Source organism: Pelophylax lessonae (genome assembly GCF_965119305.1).
Source record: "Pelophylax lessonae genome assembly, chromosome: 9".
Taxonomy (NCBI): domain Eukaryota; kingdom Metazoa; phylum Chordata; class Amphibia; order Anura; family Ranidae; genus Pelophylax; species Pelophylax lessonae.
In genome coordinates this window covers 102,254,563-102,273,863 of record NC_138776.1, presented here as the reverse complement: position 1 = coordinate 102,273,863, position 19,301 = coordinate 102,254,563, and the positions used below count along the sequence as shown (strand labels likewise).

The window sequence follows — 19,301 nt, the reverse complement described above, 5'->3', positions numbered from 1 at the left end:
GCCATTGAAGAAGAGTGGACCAACATTCTACAGGCCATAACCAACAACCTGATCAACTCTTTGCATAGGAGATGTGTTGCACTGCGTGAGGCAAATGGTGGTCACCCCAGATACTGACTGGTTTCCGAACCCCCCCCCCCCCCCCCCCCAATACAGTAAAACTGCACATTTTAGAGTGGCCTTTACTGTGGCCAGCCTAAGGCACACCTGTGCAATAATCATGCTGTCTAATCAGCATCTTGATATGCCACACCTGTTAGGTGGATGGATTATCTCACTAACACAGATTTAGACAGATCTGTGAACAATTTTTGGGAGAAATAGGCCTTTTACTTACATAGAAAAAGTCTTAGATCTTTGAGTTCAGCTCATGAAAAATGGGGGCAAAAACAAAAGTGTTGTGTTTATAATTATGTTCAGTGTGTACATATATGAGTCACCCCTCACATTTTTGTAAAAATGTTATTATATCTTTTCATGTGACAACACTGAAGAAATTACACTTTGCTGCAATGTAAAGTAGTGAGTGTACAGCTTGTATAACAGTGTAAATTTGCTGTCGCCTCAAAAAAAATGAGCACACAGCCATTAATGTCTAAACCACTGGCAACAAACGTGAGTACAACCCGAAGCGATAATGTCCAAACCGGGCTCAAAGTGTTTTGTGTGGCCACCATTATTTTCCAGCACTGCCTTAACCATCTTGGGCATGACGTTCACCAGAGCTTCACAGGTTGCTACTGGAGTCCTCTTCCAGTCTTCCATGACGACATAACAGAGCTGGTGGATGTTAGAGACCTTCAGCTCCTCCACCTTCCGTTTGAGGGTGCCCCACAGATGCTCGATAGGGTTTAGGTCTGGAGACATGCTTGACCAGTCCATCACTCTTACCCTTAGCTTCCTTAGCAAGGCAGTGGTCGTCTTGGAGGTGTGTTTGGGGTCGTTATCATGTTGGAATACTGCCCTGCGGCCCAGGGAGGGGATTACGCTCTGCTTCAGTATGTCACAGTACACGTTGGCATTCATGTTTCCCTCAATGAACTCTAGCTCCCCAGTGCTGGCAGCACTCATGCAGCCCCAGACCATGACACTCCAACCACCATGCTTGACTGTAAGCAAGACACACTTGTCTTTGTACTACTTAACCTGGTTGCCGCCACACACGCTTGACACCATCTGAACCAAATAAGTTTATCTTGGTCTCATCAGACCACAGGACATGATTCCAGTAATCCATGTTCTTAGTCTACTTGTCTTCAGCAAACCGTTTGCAGGCTTTCTTGTGCATCATCTTTAGAAGAGGCTTTCTTCTGGGATGACATTCATGCAGACCAATTTGATGCAGTGTGTAACGTATTGTCTGAGCACTGACAGGCTGACCCCCCCCCACCCCTTCAGCCTCTACAGCAATGCTGGCAGCACTCATACGTCTATTTCCCAAAGACAACCTCTAGATAAGAGGCTGAGCAGGTGCACTCATCAGTACTGATCAGTATGACAGAGTAAGAGCGATAACACCAAATTTAGCACACCTGCCCCCCCCCCCTTTTTACACCTGAGACCTTGTAACACTAATGAGTCACATGACACCAGGGAGGGAAAATGGCTAATTGGGCCCAATTTGGACATTTTTGCTTAGGGGTGTACTCACTTTTGTTGCCAGTGGATTAGACATTAATGGCTGTGTGTTGAGTTATTTTGAGAGGACAGCAAATTTACACTGTTATACAAGCTGTACACTCACCACTTTACATTGTAACAAAGTGTCATTTCTTCAGTGTTGTCACATTAAAAGATATAATAAAATATTTACAAAAATGTGAGGGGTGTACTCATTCTTGTGAAATACTGTATATATAGTGTATCTATACACACACACACACACACACACACACACATATATATATTTTCAGATCCTCAGAGAGTTCTTTGCCATGAGGTGCCATGTTGAACTTCCAGTGACCAGTGTGAGAGTGATAACACCAAATTTAACACACCTGCTCCCCATTCACAAGTGTGAAAGGGGCCTAAGATATACAAACCCGATTCCAAAAAAGTTGGGACACTGTACAAATTGTGAATAAAAACAGAATGCAATGATGTGGAAGTTTCAAATTTCAATATTTTGTTCAGAATACAACATAGATGACATATCACATGTTTAAACTGAGAAAATGTATACTTTTAAGGGAAAAATAAGTTGATTTTAAATTTAATGGCATCAACACATCTCAAAAAAGTTGGTACAAGGCCATGTTTACCACTGTGTGGCATCCCCTCTTCTCTTTATAACAGTCTGCAAACGTCTGGGGACTGAGGAGACAAGTTGCTCAAGTTTAGGAATAGGAATGTTGTCCCATTCTTGTCTAATACAGGCTTCCAGTTGCTCAACTGTCTTAGGTCTTCTTTGTCGCATCTTCCTCTTTATGATGCGCCAAAAGTTTTCTATGGGTGAAAGATATGGACTGCAGGCTGGCCATTTCAGTACCCAGATCCTTCCTCTACGCAGCCATGATGTTGTAATTGATGCAGTATGTGGTCTGGCATTGTCATGTTGGAAAATGCAAGGTCTTCCCTGAAAGAGACGGATGGGAGCATATGTTGTTCTAGAACTTGGATATAGCTTTCAGCATTGATGGTGCCTTTCCAGATGTGTAAGCTGCCACACGCACTTTTGCAACCCCATACCATCAGAGATACAGGCTTCTTAACTGAGCGCTGATAACAACTTGGGTTGTCCTTGTCCTCTTTAGTCCGGATGACATGGCATCCCAGTTTTTCCAAAAATAACTTCAAATTTTGATTCGTCTGACCATAGAACAGTTTTCCACTTTGCCACAGTCCATTTTAAATGAGCCTTGGCCCAGAGAAAACACCTACGCTTCTGGATCATGTTTAGATATGGCTTTGGAGTTTTAGCCGGCAACAGCGAATGGCACAATGGATTGTGTTCACCGACAATGTTTTTTGGAAGTATTCCTGAGCCCGTTTTGTGATTTCCATTACAGTAGCATTCCTGTATGTGATGCAGTGCCGTCTAAGGGCCTGAAGATCACGGGCATCCAGTATGGTTTTCTGGCCTTGACCCTTACGCACAGAGATTGTTCCAGATACTCTGAATCTTTGGATGATATTATGCACTGTAGATGATGATAACTTCAAACTCTTTGCAATTTTTCTCTGAGAAACTCCTTTCTGATATTGCTCCACTAATTTTCGCCGCAGCATTGGGGGAATTTGTGATCCTCTGCCCATCTTGGCATCTGAGAGACACTGTCACTCTGAGAGGCTCTTTTTATATCCAATTATGTTGCCAGTTGACCTAGTAAGTTGAAAATTAGTCCTCCAGCTGTTCCTTATATGTACATTTAACTTTTCTGGCCTCTTATTGCTACCTGTCCCAACTTTTTTGCAATGCGTAGCTCTCATGAAATCCAAAATGAGCCAATATTTGGCATGACATTTCAAAATGTCTCACTTTCAACATTTGATATGTTATCTTTATTATATTGTGAATAAAATATAAGTTTATGAGATTTGTAAATTAGCCCATTCCTCTTTTACTCAATTTGTAAATTTTGTACAATTTGTACAGTGTCCCAACTTTTTTGGAATCGGGTTTGTACTAACAGATTTAAATACATTAACAAACTGAAGCTACATGCCAGCTAATACTTTATAATCAGTTACAGCAAACTCTTTTTTTCCTTTTGGGATAAAGGTTTTAAATAAATAAATAAAAGCTGATCATTTTAGGCAACCCTTGACAGTGTAAATGGTCTGTCTCATCCCAGTAACTGCAAGAGAACTTTTCTGTTGAATAACAGACCTAATGGCCAGATCACAAAATGAAAATAAAAGAAAGAAAACCTAAAAAAAAGGAAACTAATAACAGACATCACATCTAAGATTTGGTAAGCTGCAATATAATAAATGTTTACTTTTGGGTTTAATACTGCTTTAAGCTTTGATTTTTAAAAAAAGAAGTGTATGAAATAACACGGAGAAACAATGGTTTGAAGATGAGACTTGTATTGTTACAGCAGACACCGGTCTTGGATAGATCATTCGTTTTTTTCTACAAGCTGTTGTACAACTTAGTAAAACACTTCCAGGCGTTGTCTGCTGGGAGCAATATGAGATTGCAGTTAAAATGCTCAAACTGGCTTCTCCAGAACAATTTCATGTCCCGCTCTTTATTCCATGCAGAAATCTTGTTTCCAGCTGGTACATGCTACTGTTACTCTCGTGGGAAAATTTGCTCTTGATTTAAACTTGCTTTTCAGAAGGGTTAATAGTATTTTTTTTTTTATTTTATAAATACACCATAAATACATTTTGTTGTTTTATTAACCACTATGTGGCTGATGTGTGAAGTGCGTAGCAAAGTCGGCTTTTGCCCAGAAAACGTAAAGATCTAAATATGGTAATAGATCTAAACGTGAAGATAAAAGCTGATGCTTTTGGCAAGAGATCAAATTTATTGGCTCACTTTTTTTATAATTTAGCTTGGTGTCTTTAGAACAAGTATTTGAGTTACATTGAAAATAAGGAGAAAGATATCATTAAGTTTATCTGTGAAAAGAGGATACAGCCAAGTAAAGTGGACATATAAAGTAAAATCACTTCTAGGACATCATAAAAACCTTAGTGAGGATGTTAAATATTTTCCTTTTGTCTTAAATCTTGCAGACCCTTTTTTTTAACTTAATGTGAGTCACATAATCTCTGGTAAAGGGGCGTGCAACCCTTATATGTTATTGATGGTCAATCAGTGCTCTGCTTAAACTGTTACCCTCCAGGTTGGCAGTGACCGTAAAATCAGAACCCTGGCAATGTCTTTTGTTTTTTAAATGCTTTTCATGATGTCCTAAGACAGGGGTTTCCAAATGTTTTAGTATGGGGGGTGCATTGTATATTTTAAAAATAATCGCGGGCTGACAAAAATTCCCCTCAGGGCCCTGTATGACTGGGCCACTAGCAGAATCCCCCTTAGATCAGGATAACCATCAGGCTCTGTGAAATGTGTAACACAGCAGTGCCTACTCACAAGACATTATGAATAGGTGTTATAGAATTCAAGGAGGTAAATGTGTGGAGACTTTAAAGACATGGTGGCACCACTCTATTCTAATATTATAATAATGGTATGTAGTGTGGGAAGATAATGTTGTAGATCGAAATTATTCCTAATGGAGTTGCTATTCCATAACTGGTTTTGTTTCAGCTGTTATGATTTTAATGGGCCTTGTACTCTTATGTTGGCCATGAATGACTTAAATGTTGCAAATTCCTGCTGAATCTGCAAAAATTATAATATCCATGTGTGACCCTGTTGGTATCACCTGCCTGCACTAAAGTAAATTTTAAAATTGACTGCGGTCACTGTGCAGGTATTCAGGCAGCTGCAGGTGCCAGGACTGCCTGAATACAATGGCCAACAGTGGAGATTCCTCCATCCACGCTGCTTGGTCTAGATGGGGAAATCATCTGATTTTCTGATGTTCAGCTTGCAGGCTGAACAAGAGAAATAAATATAACTGTGTTTGGTTAGCATTGATCGATTATGTTGTTGTAGTATACCTTCTATTTGCTCTGTATGAGCTCTGTTATAACATACCTTATAGTATTTAAACCATGACCCGATTTTGCGAAGCCATATAAAAGCCTGCTCTGGTATAATTTAGTACAGGTAAATAATTCTAACCAGACCTAGCATTCGTGCTGCTCTGTATTTATTATTCATTTATACTTGAAGTGTTTCCTTGGTCACAAGAGAGGAGTCACAAGTTAATGGGAGTGCTGAATGTGTAACGTGTGGCCAGTTTTGAGGACCCTGCAGAGTGTTGATTACAGTTAAGCCTAGAGAAGCTGCTAATGTACATTCCTTAGTGATAGTCAGGCGATAGGCTGCTCCCAGCAATATTTTTAACCTGTGGGAGATATGGAAGCTTAGGCTAGTTAAGCTCAGCACCTTCATTTGGTTATTCTTGGTGCGATACTAAATTCCTGTTGACATAAGTAACACACAGTCCCAGTTTTTTAATTAACAAACACGTTTGTACAAGGATTTTTGAAGATCTATGTTTTTTTATGTACGCAACAAAAAACCATCTTAAAAGATATTGTAACCCAAGAACAAAAATTTAGTCTACTGCAGCTTACCAGTCCTTTGATCTGCTTGCTGCATTAGGCTCTTTTACCAAGCTAAGTAATTTTGATGCAAGTACAAAAAATTGCCTGTTGGTCAAACCTCTAGTGTCCTTGTAACTGCCATTGCTTTAAACTCATCATCGGCAGATATTCCAGCTATCTTCGGCAGATATTCCAGCTATCTTCAGTGAACTAAAGAACACATTGGGAAAGGATTTGTAGCCCACATTTAGTGAGCAGCCCTGGGTAACTCTTAAGGTGTGTTTTAGGCCCGGATCACTATGTAAAAAAAAAAAACCTAACAAATCCTGTAAAAAGAAAACAAATGCAGCCACCACATCTAAAGAGTAATAAGCTGCAAAGTATTATATTTTTGTTTTGGGGTTTAGATATACAAGACATTTATCAATATATTTCATCAATTAGAAAGAAAATAAATCTCCAGATATAGTGAATGTATGTATAGCTCCAACTATTTTTTTAGCTTTGGGTACAGTGGGGGAAAAAGTTGAACAGCCTTTCAAAATGTTATTGTTGCATGTGTCCCACAGTGGAGGTTCATACCTTTATATTTGTGCTGTGAGCTGTTGTCACCTAAACCGAAAATAATGGGAAATCTGAAATATTACAGTTGACTCCACTTGAAGAATGTGCAAGTAAAAGTGCTGTTTAATTTATTTATTTTTTTTACCTGATTGGGTATTCTTTACAAAAAGATACTTCACCACATTCCCTTATCTCTGGGGAAAATGAGTGCAACTGCACTTTCAAAAGTGCACAGTCTATTTGCCTGTAGTAAATCAACCCATAATCTGTTGCTTCTCTATGACAGGAAGTGAGTGTGCCCTTCATCAGACAACAAAAAAATAACCTGGCAGGGGTTTGAACTCTTCCTTACTCTAGCCAAAACTGAAAAAAATATATATATAATGCTCTCTATATTAAACATTTAAAAATATTTTTCTAACTAAAATATTGAAACTAGATAAGAAGATGAACCCTTAACCATTGTGCATTATTGTAATTTTTGTCTTAATTGTAATTGTTTAGGTTTGGACCCTCTCATCTGGTACAGATGCTCAATGCCTTCATACTATTCAGACGGATGACAGAGTGTGGTCTATTGCCATAAACCCCCTGTTAGGGTAAGAACAGTATTTCTTTGTTTAAAATAAGTTTGTTTTTCTGTTTAAAGCCTGGAGCAAAGAAATACTACCATAGTCTGTAGGAATTAAATACCTATGGAATGATCCCTGAAATTTATGTACAGTAGGTGGCTACTGAATTGTTTAAAGCTAGTACCATAGTACTGATTGTACAATCTCCTTTAGGTTTACAAACAACCATTAAGTGCAGAACTTACCTACACAATGAATTCAATTTATATCCAAATAGTAGGCCCTAGCACTACATAGTGGCTAGTAAATCTAAGAATATACACTGCTCAAAAAAATTAAAGGAACACTTTGAAAACACATCAGATCTCAATGGGGAAAAATATCATGCTGGATATATATACTGATATGGACTGGGTAATGTTACGAATGAAAGGATGCCACATCGTTTGATGGAGATTAAAATTATCAACCTACAGAGGGCTGAATTCAAAGACACCCCGAAAATCGTAGTGAAAAAATTATGCAGCAGGCATTTCATTGCAGCGACTCAAAATGGTACTCAGTAGTTTATATGCCCCCCCACGTGCTAATATGCATGCCTGACAATGTCAGGGCTTACTCGTTTTGAGACGACGCATGGTGTACTGGGGTATTTCCTCCCAGATCTGGACCAGGGCATTACTGAGCTCCTGAACAGACTAAGGGGCAACCTGGTGGCGTCGGATGGACCGAAACCTAATGTCCCAGAGGTGTACTACTGTATTTAGGTCAGCCGAGCGTGGGGGCTCATTTAATGGTATCAATTCCTTCATCCTCCAGGAACTGGCTGCATACTATCGCCACATGAAGCCATCCAAGGATTTCGTCCCGATACCTAATGGCAGTCAGGGTGCCATTGTGTAGCCTGTGGTCTGGGCAACCCTCCATGGAAATGCCTCCCCAGACCATCAATGACCCACCACCAAACCGGTCATGCTAAACGATGTTACAGGATGCATAACGTTCTCCACGGCTTCTCCAGACCCTTTCACATCCGTCACATGTGCTCAGGGTGAACCTGCTCTCATCTGTGAAAAGCACAGGGTGCCAGTGGCAGACCTGCCAATTCTGGTGTTCAATGGCAAATGCCAATTAGGCTCCATGGTGCTGGGCAGTGAGCACAGGGCCCACTAGAGAACATTGGGCCCACAGGCCACCCTCATGAAGTCTGTTTCTGATTATTTGGTCAGAGATACTCACACCAGTGGGCTGCTGGAGGTCATTTTGTAGGGCTCTGACAGTGTTCATCCTCTTCCTCCTTGCACAAAGGAGCAGATACCGGTCCTGCTGATGGGTTAAGGACCCTTTACTGCCCTGTCCAGCTCTCCTAGAGTAACTGCCTGTCTCCTGATATCTCCTTCATGATCTTGAGACTGTGCTGGGAGACGCAGCAACTCTTCTGCTAATTGCACATATTGATGTGCCATCCTGGAGGAGTTGGACTGCCTGTGCAACCTCTATAGGATCCAGATATTGCCTCATGCTACCAGTAGTGACACTGACCCTAGCCAAATGCAAAACTAGTAAAAAAACAGTCAGATGAGTAGGGAAAAAAATGTCAGCGGCCTCCACCTGTTAAACCATTCTGTTTTGGAGGTTGTCTTATTTTTGCCCATCTAGTGCACCTGTTGTTAATTTCATTAACACCAAATTAGCTGAAACTGATTAACAACCCCCTCTGCTACTTTACTGACCAGATAAATATCCCAGGAGTTTAACTGACTTGATGCTATACTCTGATTAAAAAGTGTATAATCTGATTGTAGTAAGGGATGGCCTTACATAGAAGATTCAGGGTCAATAAGGTCAAAAGCGAAAGTGAAAGTAAATTGGAGCATTGGTTTAAAAGCAAGTACAAAATTCAATGCAGATAGTCCAATATGAGAATTGGACCCAAAGTGCTAGTGCTTCAAGGTTACAGCACAAAATAAAATGATGCCTAGGACATTTTTCTATTTTATAAGCTTTGCTCAGGAGCAGGCCAAGGCAGACATACTGTGGAGGGTACAACTGAGGTGGGAGCCCATCCTGTCTTACCCAGCCATGTCCTGCATTGTGTAGGACTGAGCTGTCAAACTGACTGTTCAATCTTGCAGATTACACTGGAAAATCAGGACTCTCCCAGTGTAAATAGTGGCACTCCACTCCGCTATCAGTGTGACAGCTCCTGATAAACAGGTGCCCCTGATAAACAGTGCACAGTGCCCCACTGTCATGGAACCCTGATTGTTATTTTGGGAGAGCGGCGTTCTTTCTGTGTCACATGCAGGACTGAGCTATCAATGTGACAGTGCGGGTCCTGCTCTGTATTCCTTTATGAATAAAAACTACTATTGTAACTTCCTTTCACAAATAAATATTATGGTGATTTTTTTTTTTCAAACATTTTAGCACATATTAACTCTAAGAGCCGGTTCACACTACCACGACCAGAAAGTTGCCCCGTGACTTGAAGAGACTTGTTTAGAGACTTGGAAGAGACTTGTGCACTACTTTGAAGAGACAGGCGACTTTGTCTGTGGGGAATGCCTGGCTAATCTCTTTCTTGCTGGAAAGTCTGATAACAAGTCGTGTCAATTAAGATAAGGAGGCGACTCCCATTGAAGTATATGGGACAGTCGGATCACAGGTCATCTCAAAGTAGTACAGGACCCTTTTCTGAAGTCGGAGCAACTTCAGTAGTGCCAATTAAGACGGCACTGATTGATTAACATTGCTTTTGTTATGTCAAGCGACCTGGGGCTACACAAGTCGCCTCACAAGTCGTGCTAGTGTGAATGGGCTCTAAGAGTCGGTTCACACTAAGGCGACACGACTCCTTACTACTTCGGGGCGACTTGTGCATTACCATGCACCACGACTTCGGAGCGACTTGCAGGGACTTCACATAATGGAAGTCTATGCAAGTCGCTCCGAGGTCGCCCCGAAGCAGACTTGTGTCGCTCCTATTAGAACGGGTCCTATAGCGGTCAATGGACCGCGAGGGAGCGCGACTTGTCAGGCTGACAAGTCGCCTGACAAGTCGCGCTAGTGTGGACCGGCTCTTAACCGCTTCCATACAGAGCAGTTTGACACCCTTCCTGCCCAGACCAATTTTCAGCTTTCAGCACTCTCACAATTTGAATGACAATTGCTCAGTCATGCTACACTGTAACCAAACAAAATTTTTATCATTTTTTTTCACACAAATAGAGCTTTCTTTTGGTGGTATTTGATCACAACTGGGGTTTTTTTTTTTCGTGATATATGCAAAAAAAGAGCAAAAATTTTGAAAAAAAAACACTTTTTTTTAGTTTCAATTATGAAATTTTGCAAAAAATAAATTTTTCTTCATACATTTGGGCCAAAATGTATACTGCTACATGTCTCTGGTAAAATTAACCCAAATTAGTGTATATTATTTAGTCTGTGTGAAAGTTATTGAGTCTAGAAGCTATGGTACCAATTACTGAAAATTGATCACACCAGATGTACTGACTGCCTATCTCCTTTCTTGAGGCCCTGAAATGTCAGGACAGTACAAATACCAACCAAATTACCCCTTTTTGTAAAGTAGACAGTCCAAGGTATTTAGTAAGAGGCATGGTGAGTTTTTTGAAGTTGTAATTTTTTCCCACAATTCTTGGGAAAATGAAGAAAAAAATTTTTTTTTCTTTTTTTCCCCACAAAGTTGTCAATTTATAAGCTATTTCTAACACATAGCATGTACACAGCAAAAATTACACCCAAAAATACATTCTGCTACTCCTTCCGAGTATGGCGATACCACACGTGTGAGACTTTTACACAGCCTGGCCACAAAAAGAGACTCCGCGTCCAAGAAGCACATTCAGGCGTTCTAGGAGCATAAATACACATAAAACTTTCTTACTACCTATCACACTTTTCAAGGCCCTAGAGCACCAATACAATGGAAAAGTCCACAAAATGACCCCATTTTGGAAAGCAAACACTCCAACGTATATTCTATGAGGCATTATGGGTCGTTTGAACATATCATTTTTTTCCACAGGTTTTTGGAAAATGTGGGAAAAAAATGAAAACTTTTTTTTTTTACACAAAGTTGTCAATTTATAGGATATTCCTAACACATAGCATGTACACAGCAAAAATGACACCCCAAAATACATTCTGCCACTCCTCCTGAGTATGGCAATACCACATGTGTGAGACTTTTTCACAGCCTAGCCATATAGAGGGGCCTAACATCCAAGGAGCATCATCATGCATCCTAGCCACTTGCCTAGGCCTATTTTTGACATTTGGTGTTTACAAGCTAAAATCAGTTGTTTTGCTAGAAAACTGCTTAGAACCCCCAAACATTATATATATTTTTTTTAGCAGAGACCCTAGAGAATAAAATGGAGATTATTGCAATATTTTTTATCACACCGTATTTGCGTAGCGGTCTTCTAAACGCAATTTTTTTGGAAAAAATTCACTTTTTTTAATTAAAAAATAAGAAACCAGTAAAGTTAGCCCAATTTTTTTCCATAATGTGAAAGATAATGTTACGCCGAGTAAATAGATACCCAACATGCCATGTTTCAAAATTGCGCACGCTCACGGAATGGTGACAAACTTTGGTACTTAAAAATCCCCATAGGCGACAATTTAAAAATTTCTACAGGTTGCCATCTTTGAGTTACAGAGGAGGTCTAGGGCTCAAATTATTCCCCTTGCTCTAACGATCGCGGCGATACCTCACATGTGTGGTTTGAACACCGTTTACATATGTGGGCGGGGTTTCTGTATGCATTCGCTTCTGCGCGCGAGCTAACGAGGACAGGGCGCTTTAATTTTTTTTTTTTTTTTTTTTTTACTATTTATTTTATTTATTATTTTTTATTTTTCCACCGTTTAAAAAAAAAAAAAAATTGATCATTTTTATTTCTATTAAAAGAAATGTAAATATTCCTCGTAATAGAAATAGGCACGACAGGACCTCTTTTTTGTGAGATCTGGGGTCAAAAAGTCCTCAGATCTCACAAGTACACTAAAAGATAGAAAAAAAAAAAAAAAATAATAATTATAATATAAAATGAAAAAAAAAAAAAAAAAGGACCTTTAAACCGGTTGCTAGGCAACAACATTTTCCGTAGCTCCGGTCCTCCAAGACCATAGAGTCAAGTGAGGGCAAGCTTGCCCTCACTCGACATCCTGTCTGTGAGGATTCGGGACCGAATCGTTTTCCCCGCTGCCGGCGGGTCCGGTAAGCGGGGAAAAGGACCGGAACGCGTCGGGAGGGGGGGGGGGCGCCTCTTCCGCCATCCCGGAAGGGTGATCCCACGGCGAATCCGCCGCTGGGACCACCCTTATCGGAAAGCCAACCGTCCACCGTTTAAAAAAATACCAGGGTTATGGCAGCTATCTGCTGCCATAACACCGGTATTTAGGTTTAAACGGAGGACGTATATAAACCTTTTTGGACTTGGACATGGTGGCTGTATGAAGGGTGACAGGTACTCGGGTACTTTGTTGGGCAGGTGACAGGTACTCTGGTACTGATGAGCAGGTGGCAGGTACTCGGGTACTCCGATAGGCAGGTGACAGGTACTCGGGTACTCTGATGGGCAGGTGATAGGTACTGATGAGTAGTACTCACTGACTGATAGGTGATAGGTGATACTGTACTGATGGGTACTGATGATCAGTACTGATACGTAATAGGTACTGATGAGTACTGATGAGTAGTGATGGGTACTGATGAGCAGGCGGCAAGTACTCGGGTACTTCAGGCGTCAGGTACTCTGATGAGCAGGTGGAAGGTACTCGGGTACTCTGATGGGTAGGTGACAGGTACTCAGGTACTCTGATGACGGGTACTCCGTTGACAGGTACTCAAAGTACCCGAGTACCTGTCATCAGAGTACCCGAGTACCTGTCATCAGAGTACCCGAGTACCCGTCATCAGAGTACCCGAGTACCCGTCATCAGAGTACCCGAGTACCTGTCATCAGAGTACCCGAGTACCTGTCAGAGTACCCGAGTACCCATCTTCAGAGTACCCGAGTACCCGTCATCAGAGTACCCGAGTACCCGTCATCAGAGTACCCGAGTACCCGTCATCAGAGTACCCGAGTACCCGTCATCAGAGTACCCGAGTACCCGTCATCAGAGTACCCGAGTACCTGTCATCAGAGTACCCGAGTACCTGTCATCAGAGTACCTGTCATCAGAGTACCCGAGTACCTGTCATCAGAGTACCCGAATACCTGTCACCAGCTCATCAGAGTACCTGTCATCTGAGTACCTGATGGGCTGGTGACAGGTACTCGGGTACTTTGATGGGCTAGTGACAGGTGCTCTTTATTGGGGGGGGGGGGCAATCAGTGTGTTTAGGGTGCACTGTAGTTGGTAACTAGCTGTTACCACAATCTCCTCCTCACACAGGATCAGTGTGTGAGGAGGAGAACACGGTGACAGCTAGTTACCGTGTTCTCTGTTGACATTTGTGACCGGCTGTGATTGGACACAGCCGGTCACGTGGTAAAGAGCCAATTTCATTGGCTCTTTACCTAGATCGGGGATCGACTCTGTCCGAGGGACGAGCCTCGTCCCCGTTCGCTGCTCTGCGCGCCCCCGGGAGCGCGCATTGCAGAGAGAACGAGCGGCTCGTGCTGGAGCCGCTCATGTGATCGGCTGTGATTGACACAGCCGATCACATGGTAAACAGCCAATTTCTATTGGCTGTTTACCTTGATCAGGGATGGGCTATGTCCGAGGGACGAGCCTCATCCCTGATCGCGCCGCTGCGCGCCGCCGGGGGCGCGCAGTAGCAGCTAGAACGGGCCGACGTCATATGACGTCATTTTTTTTTTGCAGATTTTGTTTGTTAATTACTATCCTGTAAACTGTTTGATTTTGTGTTCATTCATGTTTGTAGCGCCACATGCTTTGTACCAGAAACATGATTCTAGTATCTTTGTAAAAGAGACAGTTAACCCTAATTCATTTTTTAACTGTAAAATTTGTGGGTAAAATATTTTTGTTAACCATCATTATATTTTATTAACTCCTTCACCCCTTCCCCTAACTTTTTTTACCATTTTTAATCTGTGTTAAATTTTTATGATGCTGAATTATAGAGCTAATTTTGGGGGATACACACTTTGGCCTTGGACCTTGTCCTGGCACTGCCTTCACTTTCTTTTTCCCATCATTTTTCTTTTATCTTTTTTTTACATCATCCTTGTCGAGCTCGGAGTATATTTTTTGTGTTATTTTACCTTATTTAGGATTTATTTCTTCACCAGACTAAGGAATTTATGGAAAAACAATTTTCTGCACTGCTTTTTCCAAAACGTATTTGAAAAAAAAAAAACTGTATTCCCTAAACACCAGCACAGGAGAAATTAGGCAATATATTTTCTGCATGTGTATCTCCTTTGAAATCACTATTGGGACAGAGGGAGGAATCACGCAATGGCTGAGGTTAACTTCAGTACACAATTCCCTTTGATCATTGGGGTGCTCTTTTTACCTAAAGTCCAGGCTGTCAGAGCAACTGTGCAAATGATGGCTACTTTAATGAGCACATAGGGCATTTTCTGGGAGGAAGGAAAAATTACTGTTTTATGTTAAAGTACAATTATATGATAAAGCACAATTTTTGTTGCACCAGTGTTCCACAGATCTTTTCTTCATCTAAACCACTATCTTTTTTTTTTTTTATATATATATATTTTCCTATTGGTCTTAGAGGTTTATGGTAGTAGACTTCAATCAGAGAAGTGGGAATATACAGTATGTAGAATATATGCTTAAAGTGATACTAAAACCTAATTTTTTTAAAAATTAAAATAACAAACATGTCTATACTTACCTTCTCTGTGGAATGGTTTTGCACAGAGCAGCCCCAATCCTCCTTTTCTGGGGTCCCCTGCTGGCACCCCAGGCCCCTCCTCTTTGGAGGGTGCCCCCACCAAAAGCCGCTTTCCATGGGGGCACCCATGCGTGTTCGTTCCCGAGTCCCGCTGCTGCGTCCATTGACACAGACAGTGGGACTTAGCCCTGCCCCCCGCTCCTGTGTCATAGCTTTTGATTGACAGCAGCTAACCGTCTGTCCAATGAGGAGGAAGACAGCAGTGGGGGCCGCTGCATTGTACACAACGCTGGATCAGATCGGGCTCAGGAAAGAAAAGGGGGGGGGGGCGAGCTGCAGCACAAAAGGTTTTTTCCCTTAATGAATAGAATGCAAAAAATCCTTGGATGGCTTCATGTGAAAAATTTTAAGACTTTAAGAGTACCCTGCTTCAAATAGAAAAATGCTTCTTACTTGCAGGGGAGTAGTCTATAGGAAAAAGGGAATAGATATTTACATGTTTTAGATTTTTTGTCATGTCCTGTCTTTGCAAAAAAGAAAACTGTAGGTAAAAAGACCTACATATATATGTATATAATCCATATATACAATTTACTTGCCAAGCTTACTAAGCTTTTCTTTAGATACAAATTTGGCAATAAATACAGTGTTTTAAGCTAGCAGTTATTGACTTATTTGAAACAACTTTCAAGTGATCTAACAGGTTTCAGTTTGCTTGCATGTTAATTTTTCTATTGCATGGCTTAGTAGCTGTTGACCCTTAAATGTGTAGGACTGGCATTGAGGTGAAGGAGAAGACTTTGGACCAGGAGAGCTGTTTCTGTTTCAGTATGTTCATTGTTGTAAAATGAGCATAAAAATTCAAGTAAGCTTAGGAATCGACCACGCAGGGGCTAAAACGTGGTCAATTATTACAAAAAACACACACACAGAAAATGCAAAAATGCCAAGTCTACTCGCAGTAACCTGGGGAGAGGCTCTTCTGCAACCAACGCTGCCGGGTGTGGACTACATGAGCAAGACCAAGAAAAATTAGAAAGAATAAGTAAGGAGAAGAAAAAAAGAGTACAGACAAGAGGGAGGGGGGGTGGTTCGGATTCGGAGGACCTGAGGGGAGTGGTGAAACAAGCCCTTAACAGGCTGGTTGGAGTGAAGGGAACTCCTAAGAGATCCATGGTTCCCAGCTCTTGAGAAATTTGGCAGGTGAATCATTCACAATACTAAGCAATCGTTCATGATGCATCATTGCGGTCAGGTGCATCTTCACCCCTTGGGTCTTCCATGCATGGGCTATGGCCCATTTGGCTGAGATAAAGAGATATGTAGCCAATTTCTGCTGTGATGCGTATAGGCCAGGAATTGGGCAGTGTAATCAGGCCAGCCTTGAGTCCCTACATATTGTTATATGGAAAAGGGTCTGGAGTAAGCCCAAAACCCTAGACCAGAACCCCACTATTCTTGGGCAGGACCACCAGGTATACAGGACGTCCCCCTGTTTTCCTCAATTACGGAAACATCTGTCACTACTCCCAGCGTAAGCGTGTGCTGTTCGAGCAGGGTCCAAGTGCCAGGACTGGGAGAGCTGTTTAAAGTGCAGCTCCACTTTCGTGGAAAAAATCCATTGATTAAAGAAGCCATTGATTGAAGAGGCCATTGTTGATGGATATACAATCATCCTGTATTCCTAACCAAATATTTAAATGATTGTGTTTTTGTGAATTTTAGATTCTAAAGGGGGTTCAAATTTTAAGCTGCAGTAACAATATTTTATCTGTATTACTTAGTGTTCAACAGGTTGGAATTGAATGTAATTATTGCACAGCAGCATGCGATGTAGTTTAAGTGATGACCTCTTGATCTCTTGTTGGGCCTTGTCACTTTTCTCTGTGCTCCACTTTTCAGCAGGACACAGACTTGCCCTCTCTTGATGTCACAATATTTACCTGGAGTGTTTTCTTTGTAAGCTCAAATGATGGATTCCTTTGTAAAAGTATTGGTGAAGGGATAACCATCTCCATTGGCCAGGTTTGAATCAGTCACCAAGACCATGAGGTTCTCCTTCCACCCCAATTATCACTCCAGTCTGTACTCCATGCAAATTCTTCTTGCATTAGAGACAATTATCCACGTCATTAATTCTTCAATTTGATGGCTGGCATAGCCGGCACTGCAACACACTACTGACCTCAGATAATGGAAACTGCTCTTTACCATATTGATGATGAGAGAAGTTAATTAAAATTCCTGGGAGCAAAGGTGTCAGCTAACCTATAAACCTGTCGCTTGACAACAGATCACAGCGATCTCCAATAAGAGACAAGAACAAAGGGGAAACTAGGTGTTCAGGAGAGTGGAGAGAGATCAGAAGAAGATACATTTCCTAAAATAATAATCGGCACACACTTGGCATGGCTGAGTGGTTTTAGAGATTCCACTGCTCTTACCTATTCAAAGCTATGCAGTTGCAACCAGGGCAATTTATTATTGTGGCCATAAAGTTCTTTGACATAAGCCACATGTACGATATGTGTGTGCTCCATATGGAACCTGGGGGCTTCACAGATAATGTTGTTTGTTCATGCTTCATCATGATAATGTAGCATAACACATTCTACTATTCTAAAAATATACCCTGAAGGGCAATAATTTATATACTAATTAAATGATCATCACAGGGACCAGACACTTTCTGCCACTCTGCTATATATAACTGATTAACAACTGCGGTAAAAAGGCTGTAAATCCAGTTTTGTGGTGGTCCAGTAAAATGTGTGCTAAGGACCATATCATCAAATTTGCCAGTACTTTTAGCAAATTAAAGCTTTGCTGTAACTCATTGAATTTGGCTTATGATATACAGTTTTAGTTGTTAGCAGTGCCTTATTTTTTATATAGAGATGTTTTTGTATAAAAAATAAAATTACCTAAATAATGTCCTATATGTGGTGTCTCAGGGCATATGCTTTACGCAGAGGGGTCATCTATTGGTATATGCTTTGTATAGTTCCTGTGTTGTGAAGGCAGGTACTTCTTTCTTAAGGTATGTCTTATTGGCTGGAAATATCTTGACCTCTACACATTAATTTGTCATTATTTTATGCAAAGAGACAGGAGGTGATTGGAAGAGATCATCAGTACCGAGATGCAAAAAGTTAGAGTTCCATCTACTTTCAGCTAATGGGCTATGATTTCGGAAAACACTCACCCGTATGTATAACTTTGGTACTACTTAACATAACACAACCAGTTTTTGTGAGCAGGAAATTCTGCATTAAAAAATAGGAATGAGATCAAGTATACAAATAGTAAGAGATTTGACATCGGTGCTTGTATTGCAGGTGGAATCACTATAGGAGATATCCAGAGAGATGATGTGTTAGAATAGAGATGTTCTGTGTTGTATGATTTTCTGAATTGATGTTTTTGTGGGTGTGAGTAAAGATTTGGTGAGTGTCTGGTGACACCTGGGTCAGAGTACTACGGGAGGTGTTCTGAACACGTAATCCAGAAGTGGGAATTGAGTAGGAAAAGAAAAGTTTGTGAGTCATGTAAAGGTTGCATTTGGGTGTATTGCTGAAGAATAAACACAAGATGTAAGATATTGAAAGATACTAGTTTTTTTGAGGGTTTTGCAATGTTAAAAGTTGGACTGATATTAAGATGGACTTTTATTTATTTTAGGCATTTCTTCAGGAAGGAAAAAAATAAAAATAATCCTACCGTGTACTGTAATGTATATAGTACAGAACTGACATTTACAGATTGTGATAATGTTTTACTTTCTGGCTACCTGAGGACATACTGTATATGGCTAAATTCAGTGGGAAAACTGTAGAATAAAGGGGTTCAGGGGATGTTAAAAGGAGTCATAAGATACTTTATGGTTCACAAAACCTAAAATCATCTTTCTTTTCTATTGGTGGTGTATATCAGTTAAAAGGTAAGAATACTTTCTCACAAAATTTGCATACCTTTTTACTCCACCCAGTTAAGTAGGTCTGGAACACCCCCACCCCCAAATAACTATATTTACCTAGACCTCACTCCAAGTCCAATGGCATTATTTAAATCCCTCCTCTTGCTTCTTGAGCAGACATCGACTTCTTTGCAGTTCAGCCTCTCAGGCTTTTAGGGGGTTAGTATATGGATTGTTTTCTGTCTATCCA

At 40.9% G+C, this 19,301-nt stretch overlaps 1 protein-coding gene across 1 annotated transcript in view; it reads left to right on the top strand.

Annotated features, from left to right (window-relative positions):
* FBXW4 (F-box and WD repeat domain containing 4) overlaps positions 1–19,301 on the top strand; it is a 330,357-nt gene that overhangs the window by 113,273 nt on the left and 197,783 nt on the right. Inside the window, exon 5 of the mRNA XM_082268344.1 lies at positions 7,204–7,298. Coding sequence (XP_082124470.1) covers positions 7,204–7,298 — 95 coding nt within the window. The remainder of the gene's footprint in view (positions 1–7,203; positions 7,299–19,301) is intronic.